The sequence below is a fragment of the Thamnophis sirtalis genome, unplaced genomic scaffold (assembly GCF_051295495.1).
Source record: "Thamnophis sirtalis isolate CommonGarterSnake01/CBP01778 unplaced genomic scaffold, rThaSir2_p1.2 scaffold_9, whole genome shotgun sequence".
Classification (NCBI taxonomy): domain Eukaryota; kingdom Metazoa; phylum Chordata; class Lepidosauria; order Squamata; family Natricidae; genus Thamnophis; species Thamnophis sirtalis.
The window spans coordinates 76,077,220-76,090,768 of NW_028261389.1; the positions used below are offsets into that span (position 1 = coordinate 76,077,220).

Sequence of the window (13,549 nt, forward strand, 5' to 3'; positions counted from 1 at the left end):
GTGTTGGCTAATATACTCCCATTATTTATTTAGCAAATTCAGTATGATGACAGCTTGGAAGATTCTGAAATACAGGAACTGCTTCAGTGACGGTACAATTAGTACAAGTGAAGGCTATTACATAGAAATGAAATTGCTACCTTTTTTGGGGGGAAACCAAAGTGTGTATATATATATATATTATGTATATAAAATATTGCAGGTGAGAATATTCAGGATTAAACTGTTGTCCACAGCTCAGTAAATTTTTTCGTCCTGTGGAGGAAAACGAAGAGATATAACATATAAAGATCATATATAAACAAATGTATTTTCCTCATTACAACCAGTCTGATTATGGGTTGGATAATGTGTTTAATTGTAAGCACGCCAATATAATAATTTTTGCAGGTGTATATTACACATGTTTTTATGTTGATTATGGCGTGTCAGCCGCCGGTCCCTCCAGCAGCCGAATCGGAGGAGGAGGAGGAGGAGAAGGAGAAGGAGGCGTGGGAGTCAGGGTCAGCATCAGGGCAACCTGAGAGCTCCAAGGGGGAAGAGGGAATGGAGGTGTCAGAGAGAGAGATGGAGGCAGAGCCTGGGCTGTCCGTCAGCCCTCAGATGGAGAGTCAACAGTCCCCAGGTCTGGAGGTGTCTGATGAGGAAGAGGAAGAAAAGCTGGGTCCAGTGCCTGACGCGTGGATGCTCAGAAGGCAGAGGAGAGGAGAACAGTGGAAATCTATGGGCCGGTCCTTGGAACGGAAGAGCCACCGCTGCTAACGAAGCCCCACCCTAGCTTTGGGGATAAGAGGCAGGGGGCAGAGATGAATAGATGTGCCAGAGGAGAGGAGAGCAGTGGAAATCTATGGGCCGGTCCTTGGGACAGAAGAGCCACTGCTGCTAGCGAAGCCCCACCCTAGCTCTGGGGATAAAAGGCAGAGGGCGGAGATGAATAGATGTGGCAGACAACTATTCATCTCCCGGACAGACGGACGGACTTGTTAGCCTGCGGTGAGTGAGAAACTTTTAGCTGGAGCTGCTGGCACTCCGAATAAAAGAATCTTTGATTTGACGTCCGAGGGATTGTCATGTTTGGGGAGCTGGGTCAGAACATTAATAATAAATTGCCTTTTATTTTTATTTCTCGATTTGTTATTGAAAGATAATTCTTGCTTAATAACTATTTGTTTAGCGACTGAAGTTAAGAGAGCGCTTAAAAAAAATCACAACTGTTTCTCGCACTTAAAACCGTCACAGCATCCTGTGGTCTCATGGTTCTGATTCAGGTGCCTAGCAACCCTCATTGATGACACTTGCAGTGTGTGGTGGTCACACAATCACCAGTTGCAATCTTCAAAGCCAACTTACAACGAGCAAAATCAGTGGAGAAGCCAAGAAGGTCACAAGAGGTCATGGGATGTCTTGCTTAATGACCATGGCCATTTGCTTAACAAGTGTTTTAAAACAATTATCAGGGAAAGACTAGCAATATTTCAATAATTATCATGTGGTTTGTTTGAAAAGGTAAGTGGAGGAACAATTCAATAGTTCTTTACTTTCTGCACCTAAATCCATAGCTTTAATCAGCAGCTAAATCTCCTGAGTAACTGTGGATTTTAGACACATGTGAATGTCCAACATCTCACTTTGAATGCTAGAGACCGGATTAGGTACCAAAAGATGGTTGGGAAAATTTAGGGTAAATTGTTGGATGAATTTAAGGGATTGTAAAAAGAAAAAAAAAGTGGCATATACATAATATGCTTGCAATTCCACATAAAATGTAACATTCTGGTTTAACTTACACATTTTCCTTGAAGACCTTTGATGTAATTATTTCATTTTCTGCATAAGGTACATCCTGGCTACTCAATCCCAGAGATTCAAGTGCTAGACAAATAAGAGAGAAATATATATATATTTCTGAATGTATTGCTGTAGTATACATTACACCTAGTATAACCCCCATGCACAATTGCTCAAAAGGCGGCCTCCAAATTCGATTTTTAGAAATATTTTATTTCGTGTTTAGATTGCTGCCGTCATGTGACTCCCACCAAAATCGCAGTTTTGGTGTCCCGCCTGTCAGGAATCGCTTAGCTGGATTCACACATCATGCCAAGCAGCAGCTTGCTAAATATACAGGTAGTCCTCAACTTAGAACCACAATTGAGCCCACAATTTCTGTTGCTAAGCGAAACATTTGTTAAGTGAGTTTGGACCCATTTTACAACCTTTCCTGCCACAGTTTGTTAAGTGAATCGTTGCTGTTAAAGTTAGCAACCCGGTTGTTAAGTGAATCTGGCCTCCCCATTGACTTTACGTGTCGGAAGGTCGCAAAAGGGGATCGCATGACCCCGGGACACTACAATAAATAAATAAATATGAGCCAATTGCCAAGCATCTGAATTTTGGTCAATTTTTTTCAGTGACATCGTAACTTGGAACGGTCACTAAGTGAACGCGGGATAAAGTATCCTTTGCTAGCCAAGAGGCTGAGATACCTACAGGCAAATCAGTTGGATTTTTGAATAGGAATTTAAAATATCATTACATTTGTTAGAAAATGGAAGATGTCAGGTAATGAGGATTTCATAGCTGCCAGCTGATGTAAGGTTGTAAGCTGTAAACTGATGCAATGAGGAGGATCCATCCATATATGGTATCACCTCTTTAAGACTCTGGTGAGGTGGAGACTCTAGAGAGGTATCTATATATAGGTGGCCATTAGAAGGCGTTTTTCTCTCATCGTGTATCTCATTTCTCTCCTTGTGTCTGAGCTGAGTGGCAAGGGATTTTATCTACCTTGTATGTCTGTATATTTGTATATATAAACCACTATTAATTGTCTAAAGGCTCTGTATGCTGTGTGCTCTTTTGCTCCTGGGTTTATCTCATAATAATACTCTGACAGAAGTAAATCTTTTTGAGGTTTTCGATTTACTGTAACTTGTCATGGGAGACAAAAAAAGATGAAGATACGAAGAAATAACCAACCTCCTTTGTACTGTATTCCATTTATGTAGCCTTCGCCCCCGACATCAATCATATCAAACATTGCATCCAAGTTAGACTCTTCCATCAGGTTGGGATAATCACCAGTTGTTGATCTGGCAAGCTTTACTTTTTCCAATGTCTTTATCAAAAATTCTCTCGGTCTCTCTGAAAAAGGGGGAGGGGGGAGATCGATCATGTTTTGTTGTCCGCTCCAAGCCATATTGTTAAATGTATCTAAACTAAACATTCTTTTTTTATTAAAATGATTTGACAGATAACATTAAAAAATTTTAAAGTTTTCTAGCTTAACTTTTTGGCCACTCAGGCAGTTCGTATCTTCCTGTGGATTTGACTTACTATTGTGGTGGAAGGAGAAAAAAGAAAATAAAATTGGAACTGGACTTTAGAATTAGGAAATAAGAAAGGAAAAAAGAAAGGGGGGAAAAACAATGAATGAACTTTAAGTTTAAGCAAATGTGATATAGCAGAAAAAGTTTAAACAATTTGTTAAATTAACTAAGCAGACACTGGAATTTTGGATGTATCATGAACTACTTGACATGTTAAAAAATGCATGTGGAACGCTAAATGTTAAAGAAAAAGTCAAAACTCAGAGGGAACACCTAGAACAAGGAGGAAGAGAAAAGGAGATAGAAAAAGACTAAATGAAGAAGACGATGATACTATAGAAGGAAAAGGGAGTGAAAAAGGCATTTTGTATCTTCCTTCTTGGCCAAGAGAGGCACAGAAATTTCAATCTATGTCCTTGAATATTTTTTTTTTATATATATAGTTTATTTTTACATTTTTCTATTAACATACATAAGTGCTTTGTGAACAGTGTATCATCCGGGTCAATTGCTTGCATAATAATATTTTCCCAGCTCCTAATTTCTACTTCTATTATCCAACCATTTATAAAACAAATCCCATACTTGAAAATATTCCCGTATCTTCCTTCTCTTTTATTGTTCATGTCAGTTTATCCATTTCTGTGTAATCTTAATTTTTTTTTTTTAATTACACCATCCTCTCTCGGTATTTCCTCATTTTTCCAATACTGTGCAAATACAATTGTTGCTGCAGTCAAGACATGCAATATTAAATACAAATTCCCTCCTTGAATCTTTAATAGCTGCCAAAATTCAGAACTGCTACAAAAAGACCCATCACAAAACCCTCGCTTGGCACACCCGCACCTGAAGCCCATATAAATAGAGAAACACTGACATGCCTCAAACTCCACTGAAGATGTTACCTAGTTTGGTAATGAAATGTTTGGAAACCAGCCCACAAGCTCAGAGAACGAACCTCCACCCTCACTGCTACAAATCTTGCAGTTAGTCAACTGAGTAAAGGCATTGTGTGTGGTTACTCTTCCCCTGGACATGTACAACAGCTTTTGACCCAGATATCACACCCGTTCAAGTGTAGTAGACGTCACATGTGGCATTGTTTCTTCCAGCCTACAACACAACCTCAAGCCTTGGGCAGTAGGCAGGAAAACTGGCCGAGCCCCCAGCTGCATTCTCAGTTTCCCAGGTCCGCCATTGCTTAGCAACAGAAATGATATTTTCTACAAATAGAAATTATTTTTCAGCCTAATTCTGGAGTCTCCAAACATGGGCAATTGAAGACCTGTGGACTTCAACTCCCAGAATTCCCCAGCTGGCATGGATTCTGGGTATTATAGCCCAGTGTTTTTCAACCACTGTGCCGTGGCACACTAGTGTGCCGTGACATAGTGTAAGGTGTGCCGTGGGAGAATTACTTTATATATAGTCAATATAGGCACAGAGTTAAATTTTTTAAACATTTTCTAATGGTGGTGTGCCTCGTGATTTTTTTCATGAAAAAAGTGTGCCTTTGCACAAAAAAGGTTGAAAAACACTGTTATAGCCTAATGCTGGGCACATGGGCACTTTAAGATTTCCCCAGAAGTCTCCCAGAATTCCCCAGCCAGCATGGATTCTGGATATTGTAGTCCACCCACCTTAAAACCTGACAAGGTTGAAAAGTATGTTTAGCCTAATGGAGTCTCCAAACATGGGCACTTGAAGACTTGTGGACTTCAACTCCCAGAATCCCCCAGCTGCAATGAATTCTGGGTTTTGTAGTCCAGCCACCTTAAAAGCTGACAAGGCTTAAAACCACCTTTTAACCTAATGCTGGAGCCTCCAAACCTGGGCACTTGAAAACTTATAGACTTCAATTCCCAGAATTCCCCAGCCGGCATGGATTCTGGGTGTTGTAGTCCACCCACCTTAAAAGCTGACAAGGTGGAAAACCATGTTTTAGCCTAATGCAGGAGCCTCCAAATATGGGCACTTGAAGACTTGTGGACTTCAACTCCCAGAATCCCCCAGCTGCAATGAATTCTGGGTCTTGTAGTCCAGCCACCTTAAAAGCTGACAAGACTTAAAACCACCTTTTATCCTAATGCTGGAGTCTCCAAACCTGGGCACTTGAAAACTTATGGACTTCAATTCCCAGAATTCCCCAGCCGGCATGGATTCTGGGTGTTGTAGTCCACCCACCTTAAAAGCTGACAAGGTGGAAAACCATGTTTTAGCCTAATGCAGGAGCCTCCAAATATGGGCACTTGGAAGACTCGTGGACTTCAACTCCCAGAATCCCCCAGCTGCAATGAATTCTGGGTCTTGTAGTCCAGCCACCTTAAAAGCTGACAAGGCTTAAAACCATCTTTTAACCTAATGCTGGAGTCTCCAAATCTGGGCACTTGAAAACTTATGGACTTCAATTCCCAGAATTCCCCAGCCGGCATGGATTCTGGGTGTTGTAGTCCACCCACCTTAAAAAGCTGGCAAAGTTGAAAAGTATATCTAGCCTAATGCAGGAGCCTCCAAACTTGGGCACTTGAAGATTTGAGGATTTCAACTCCCAGAATTTCAACTCCCAGAATTCCCCAGCCGGCATGGATTCTGGGTATTGTAGTCCACCCACCTTAAAAGCTGACACATTTTTTTATCCTAATCCGGGAGTCTCCAAACTTCGGGTTTTTAAAACTTGTGGACTTCAACTCCCAGAATCCCCCAGTCAGCCATGCTGGCTGGGGGATTCTGGGAGTTGAAGTCCACAAGTCTTGAAGCGCCCAAGTTTGGAGACTCCTGCCCTATTGTGTAAATTACTCACAGGTCATTTCTCGGGTCTTGAAAAAAAACCCTCTTTTTTAACTCCCCCCCCCCCAAATTAAAATCATTAAGGGGAAAAAAAGCAACCCCAGCCCCCATTTTCTGTTTATACTCCGTGAAGGGCAAATCCGCTGGTCTTCCCCGAGGGCACGGAAACGCAGCGGCCCCCGGGCCAACCTCTCTCACCCGGCCGGTGGTAGAGCAGCAACGAGGTTAAACTATACAAAAGCTCCGGGATTTTGTGCTGGGCCAAGTACTCGCGGCCTTCCGTTTCTCGGTCCATCGCCGTTGCTAGGCGACGGGCCAGGGAAACGCCGCGCAGGAGACGCCGCCATGAAGGGGCCGCTCGGCCAATCCGCTTGCTCGCCCGGTTGTTCGCGCGGGGGCTTGGGGGTTGTGACGTCATCGGGAAGTAGCGGCGACGTGTGTTTAGGACAGTGTTTCTCAACCTTGGCGACTTTAAGTCCTGTGGACTTCAACTCCCAGAATTCCCCAGACAGCTATGCTGGCTGGGGGATTCTGGGAGTTGAAGTCCACAGGACTTAAAGTCGCCAAGGTTGAGAAACACTGGTTTAGGACAACGGGAGGGGCGTGGCCTCCGGTCCAAAGCACGTGGCCCGGGGAATAGCGGGGTGGGGTGGGGGGGAGTTTGCAAGCGTGGCCAAGCTGCACGGATTTGAAATTGCAAAAATTGCAAAAATTGCAAAAATTCCTCAATGTTTGAAGTGGTTAAAAATTCCGGAGGCGCATAAAGCAATGTTATACTTTGGATACTCTTGCAACAGAATGATGAGTGCAATTGAAATAGAATAGAATAGAATAGAATAAAATAGAATAGAATCCAGATGCTCAGCAACTGGTTCATATTTATGCTCACGTGATTCCCCTTTTGCGAGCGTCTGGCAAGCAAAGACAATGGAAAGGCAAATTCATTGAACAGAACGCCATCCCTCTGCTAAACAAATAATTCCCTCATCACTGTCAAACCATTCACTAAGTCTGCGTTACTATTACTTTTAGTTTTCTCATCGTTCTATCACCCATCTCCTCCCACTTATGACTGCAGGACAGTAATTGTGTTGCTTGTAACCTCACGATTTATATTGACATTGATTGTGTCCTGATGGCTTATTTCTACCCTATGACTATCATTAAGTGTTCTACCTTATGATTCTTGACGAATGTATCTTGTCTTTTTGTGTACACAGAGAGCAAAGGCAGCAAAGGCAGATTCTAATCACACTTGGCCAATAAAGAATTCTATTCTTTCCTATCCTATTCTATTATCTACATTCTATTCTATTTCCTATTCTATTTCATTCTATTCTATTTCTATTCCTATTCTATTCTACTCTATATTCTATTCCTATTCTATTCCATTCTATTCTAATTCTATTCCTATTCTATGCTACTCTATATTATATTCTAATTCTATTCCTATTCTACTCTGTATTCTATTCTATTCCTATTCTATCCTATTCTATTCCTATTCTACTCTATATTCTATTCCTATTCTATTTCATTCTATTCTAATTCTATTCCTATTCTATTCTATATTCTATTCTAATTCTGTTCCTATTCTACTCTATATTCTATTCTATTTCTATTCTATTCTATCCTATTCTATCCTATTCTATTCCTATTCTATTCTCTATATTCTATTCTTTCTTATTCTAATTATTCTATTTCTATTCCTATTCTACTCTACATTCTATTCTATCCTATTTCCTATTCTAATTCTATTCTATTTTATTTCTATTCCTATTCTATTCTACTCTATATTCTATTCCTATTCTATTTCATTCTATTCTAATTCTATTCCTATTCTATTCTATATTCTATTCTAATTCTATTCCTATTCTACTCTATATTCTATTCTATTTCTATTCTATTCCTATTCTATTCTCTATATTCTACTCTATTTCCTATTCTAATTATTCTATTCTATTTCTATTCCTATTCTACTCTACATTCTATTCTATCCTATTTCCTATTCTTATTCTATTCTATTTCTATTCCTATTCTATTTCTATTCCTATTCTATTTCTATTCTATCCTATTCTATTCCTATTCTATTCTCTATATTCTATTCTATTTCCTATTCTAATTATTCTATTCTATTCCTATTCTATTCTACTCTACATTCTATTCTATTCTGATCACGTGAGCATAGGGATGCTGCAAAGGTGGTAACTGAAAAACGACAAGTTACTTTTCAGTGCCATTGTAACTTTGCACCATCACTAAATGAACTGTTGTAAGTTGAGGACCATCTGTGTTTGTCTGAATGGCAAAGTCTGGAAGCTTTTTCATCCCTTAAAAAGACTGCTGAGATTTTTTTTTTTAAGACAGTGAAAAAGGATTATCACTGCATACCATCAAACATAAATCTGTTTCTTTTTAATTGAAAGCATTTTTTGCCATTGGCGGCTGATTTTAGCAGGGTGATTCCTTACCCAGTAAACTAATGTTTGGCTTTTACCTAAGGGGTTTCAAATTAACCAACCTGGAGGCATTTTTTATAACCCACACCAACACGCAGCCATGTCAACCCTGAAAAATTTGCACCTTGAGGGGTCCTTGGTCCATTTTGTTATTTTTTTTGCAGACGTTTCATTACCAAACTAGGTAACATCATCAGTACTGGTAGGGTTTGGTAGAGTTTGTTCTCATTTTATATTCTGGTTCATTGACCTGTCGATGTTGGTAGGAATGGTCTTGGGTGATAACGTAACTTAGCTTGGTAATGAAATGTATGTAGAAAACAATTATAGTTATTTTTTTTCAGCGCCGTTGTAACGTCTGTCACTAAACAAATCCTTGCAAATCGAGGACTACTTGCAATGTGCTGGCTCCAGCCATTATGACTTAGTTGAAGTATACTTATGTAGCATGATAGGCAATGCTGTGCCAATTAACTCAGTTTGTGTTGATTTAAACAAAATCGGGCTTTTTGAGAGCGTGGGGCCGATCGCCCAAGTGAAATTTGCCTGATCTGATTGACCCCTAGCTCTGAAATGATTGGACAACCCTCCAATCTTTTTGAAGATCAAAGGCCTTTTTTCCCCTACATAAAATTGTCGTGTTAAGACACATATTGTGTCCTTAAATCCTTTTCACTGGGGCTTTTGTAGGCAATCAAGGTTGTTTGTGGCTTGTTGTGTTTTGATAGTCACTGTGGAGTGATCACACAGGATAAGCATAAAAATTTAAGTATATTTCCTTATTTTGGATAGTGGATTTCTAGGTAGAAGTTCCCCTCGCACGTATGAGCTAGTGGTTCCCGACTCTAGGGGACAGTGCTCATCTCCATTTCAAAGCCGGAGAGCCAGCGCTGTCCGAAGACGTCTCCGTGGTCATGTGGCCGACTTGACTCAACGCCGAAGGCGCACAGAACGCTGTTCCCTTCCCACCAAAGGTGGTTCCTATTTTTCAACTTGCATTGTTACATGCTTTCGAACTGCTAGGTTGGCAGACGCTGGGACAAGTAACGGGAGCTCCCTCCGTTGTGCGGCGCTAAGGATTCGAACCGCCGAACTGCCGATCTTTCTGATCGACAAGCTCAGCGTCTTAGCCACTGAGCCACTGCCTCCCTTTATGGATTTCTAGTTCAGAGCAAATCCTAATAAAAAACTTGTACAGAGTCGTGTCGAGGCTTATAATTTTTTTTCCCGGATATCCCTGGACCCTTTGACAAAGCGATAAAAGCACTGCGTGGGTTTTTTTTTCTTAGAAACATATAAATTATTTTATTTACAAAGCCATGTTACAAATAATAATAATAATAACAATAATAATAATAATAATAAAGCAAAACCAACAAATAACAAAAGAAATACAATCGCCCGCTAGAGAATATCTCCAGGCCTGGTGCTAAAACCATGGCAGTATCGATCAGATACATACATTTGTTCTTTATTTTATTTTTTTTCCCTTTTCTCAAAACTGTAAAAGTCATAAATTTGTACTATTTACATCTACTTTCAACACTTACAATTATCACAAGCATGGAATGAGGTTCTCTCTCTGGGATACTGCTAATACAATAAAAGGTGCAGGAGGAGGAAAATAGTGTTACAAAATATGGGTCCGTAGAAAAAAGAAAATCCACTGTACACATATGGCAAATTTTTTTATTTCTTTTTAGAACGATTGGACGTGCTTATCTTCAAAAGTCTTCTTGAAAAGGATTCTAAAATCTGTAGTAGGAAAGCATAATTGAGGAGGTGCAAATTTCACTTCTGTGCAACAGTTTTTTTTTTTTAATTTATTTCCCATGACCAACCAGCCTATGTAAAACCCAAAGTTTTCGTTTAAAGTGCCATGGGTAAAACAGCGTAACAAAATAGAAGGTGTAGATAGAAAAAATTTTCTTCTTCTTTTTTTTTTTTAAACAAAGAGTTCACTGAGTATCGTCAATAATAGAATATGCTGTATAAACTATTCTCTACAAAGGTTGATCGGCCCTATGTACAATTGTTAACATTGATACAAAAGAAGGCATAAATAGTTATCCAAGTTGCTTTTTTAAATTTAATTTATTTATTTATTTTTAATATGGCTGACGGGGCCTATGCATTGCGTTTTATGTGTTAACGACCAAAGCTTCGGTGGCTCTATTGCTGGAAATCTTCTGGAAATGTGGGTGTGTAGAAGGGGAAATGGTTGGAAAGGGGGGAAAAAAAACATTTTAACAAATGCTACATTACAATACAGGCTGGCCCAGTCCATTTCCATTTTTAAAACCACATTATATAACATCTTTCCCCGAAAATAAGACAGAGTCTTATTTTCTTTTGACCCAGAAATAAGCGCTTGGCCTTATTTTCGGGGAGGTCTTATTATTTTTGAAGTGCAGGAGATGGCAAGCGTCGTCACCTCACGGCTGCTGCTGTGTTGCAATATTTTCGGGGAGGGCTTATTTTAGCGCATGTGCTCAAAAGCCCGATTGGGCTTATTATCCAGGGAGGGCATATTTTCAGGGAAAAGGTGGAGGATTGTATTGGATACTTAGGGTTTCCAAAATTCTGTGAAATCTAAGTCACGGGAAATGAAAAGTTAAAATGAGCGTTATTCCAGAACACCCAGAAATATCCAGCGTTCTACATAAGAGATGCACGTTAAGCTAAGGAAGTCCTGACATCATTAAATTGTTCCTTCAGCAGCCACTCAAATTCATATTCATCGTATCTCCCCCACCCCCCTCAAAAATATAGAACAGCAGTTTGATCATTGCAGTGTTGTTCTGCTACTGAAATCTGATAACTCCTGCAGCTAGACAACACAAAATAAATTAGTTTTTAAAAAACAATGCTCTGTTCCTACAACCAATGACAAAAAAATTGTGCAAAAATAAAGATATGTACATATATATATTTTTTTCCAATCTGAAGAATGTACAATAAAACGTAACTCAAAATACATGAAAAATACAACCATTGCTTATATTTTCTTAGTTTCATTTCATTCAGGAAAATTACTCCTGTCGCTTCCCAAGTATAAGAAAAACATAAATTACAATAACATTATAAAAATTATTTTGGAGAATATTTTCTAATTTCCTCCCAAAGAGGCCTAGCTTTTGTTTACCGTTGTTAAACATTGTCTAGGTTTTAAAATCTGCCGAAAGCCTTTACTTTAAAAGGAAAGAAGCTAATAAAATCTATTTTGCATTCGTTTTCATTTCTCCCCAAGATGTAAATAAACCGGCATTTTAAGTGCACTTTTAATTCTGTAGAAAGAAAAGTTATTTCCTTTGTAGTAATTTTGTATAGTACCTTAGTATAATTGGTTTCCTGATTACAAAAAAACCTACTTTCCTTTTTTAAAAAACCAGTAATTCCTGTAAAAACATTGTCAGTGCAATTCTACTGATGCAAATTCAGTTATGTCCAGCTTCTGTCTTTATTTTAGAATAATGCTTCACGCGGAGGAGAGCAGTCATTTCCTTGGCTCCTTCACCTAGGTATGAGGAAATGGTCACACAATATTTCTATTAATATTGGCAATAGCTAGATGCATTATTAACCCTTCAGCGTGTGGAAAGAATCTAGAAACACTGAAACCTGTAGCCGTTAAGTCAGCAAAATGGATGGACATTTTTCTTTTCATCCCGAGGACAATAATTAATACAGAAGTTACCGCAAAATTGAAAATGATAGCTTTGCTCAAATCTATTCTTTTTTTTAAATCACAAATGGCATCATTTCAAAATGTCCACTGCTCCCGTTGTTCGCAAGGAACTTAAAAAGAAAAGAGAAAATTTCCTTCCGAAGGCATTAATTAAAATCGGGACCAATTGCACAGATCAGAGGCCAACACATGTAAGAAATTAAAGCAAACAATGACTACAAATTTTATATGGGGGAGGGGGGGCAAAGGAACAATTTTAATACAAAATTACGAAAAGAAAAGAAAAATCTGCAGGACATCGAAACCAATTAAGCTGGCTTGGAGAAGGGCTGCAAAAATATAGAGATGGTTGTTCTCCTTATTCATGGAAGTGTCCTTATCCTACCAGGCCGGTTTAATGTTTTCTGGAAGAGAAAATAAACAATTCACCTTACGTGACAAATGGGATTGTGACAAATATTTTTTTTTTTAAAACAAAACTGCAAAAATTAACAACATACAGATAGTCCTTGACTTATGTTGTGGCCTGTTGGCCTCTGGCCTCAGGGTCAGCATCAAAGCAACCTGAGAGCTCCGAGGGGAAAGCGGGAATGGAGCGGGAAGAGAGAGAGAGAGAGGCGGAGCCTGAGCCGTCCGTCAGCCCTCAGATGGAGAGTCAACAGCCCCCAGGTCTGGAGGTAGCTGATGAGGAAGAGGAGGAACAGCTGGGTCCAGTGCCTGACTCTCAGATGCGAAGAAGGCAGAGGAGAGGAGAGCAGTGGAAATCTATGGGCCGGCCCTTGGGACAGAAGAGCCACCGCTGCTAGGAAAGCTCCACCCTAGCTTTGAGGTTAAAAGGCAGGGGGCGGAGATGGATAGATGTGGCAGAGGAGAGGAGAGCAGTGGAAATCTATGGGCTGGTCCTCGGGACAGAAGAGCCACTGCTGCTAGCAAAGCCCCACCCTAGCTCTGGGGATAAAAGGCAGGGGGCAGAGATGAATAGATGTGGTAGAGGAGAGGAGAGCAGTGGAAATCTATGGGCCGGTCCTTGGGACGGAAGAACCACTGCTGCTAGCAAAGCCCCCCCCCCCCCTAGCTCTGGGGATAAAAGGCAGGGGGCAGAGATGGATAGATGTGGCAGAGGAGAGGAGAGCAGTGGAAATCTATGGGCCGGTCCTTGGGACGGAAGAACCACTGCTGCTAGCAAAGCCAGCTCTGGGGATAAAAGGCAGGGGGCGGAGATGGATAGATGTGGTAGAGGAGAGGAGAGCAGTGGAAATCTATGGGCTGGTCCTTGGGACGGAAGA

General features: G+C 40.2%; 2 protein-coding genes across 4 annotated transcripts in view; both read right to left on the reverse strand.

The window, feature by feature from the left end:
• Position 1: 1 nt before the first annotated feature.
• Positions 2-6,501, reverse strand: EFCAB10 (EF-hand calcium binding domain 10). The gene is made up of 4 exons (XM_014075344.2): positions 6,318-6,501; positions 2,980-3,144; positions 1,788-1,872; positions 2-255 (listed from the first exon to the last, which is right to left on the reverse strand). The coding sequence occupies exons 1-4, from the start codon at positions 6,412-6,414 to the stop codon at positions 219-221; spliced, it is 384 nt and encodes a 127-aa protein (XP_013930819.2). The 5' UTR covers positions 6,415-6,501; the 3' UTR covers positions 2-218.
• Positions 6,502-11,484: 4,983 nt separating this feature from the next.
• ATXN7L1 (ataxin 7 like 1) overlaps positions 11,485-13,549 on the reverse strand; it is a 64,863-nt gene continuing 62,798 nt past the window's right edge. For all 3 annotated transcript variants that reach the window (XM_087722317.1, XM_087722315.1, XM_087722316.1), the window contains one exon: positions 11,485-12,667. In XM_087722317.1, coding sequence (XP_087578443.1) covers positions 12,626-12,667 — 42 coding nt within the window. In that variant the 3' untranslated portion in view covers positions 11,485-12,625. The remainder of the gene's footprint in view (positions 12,668-13,549) is intronic.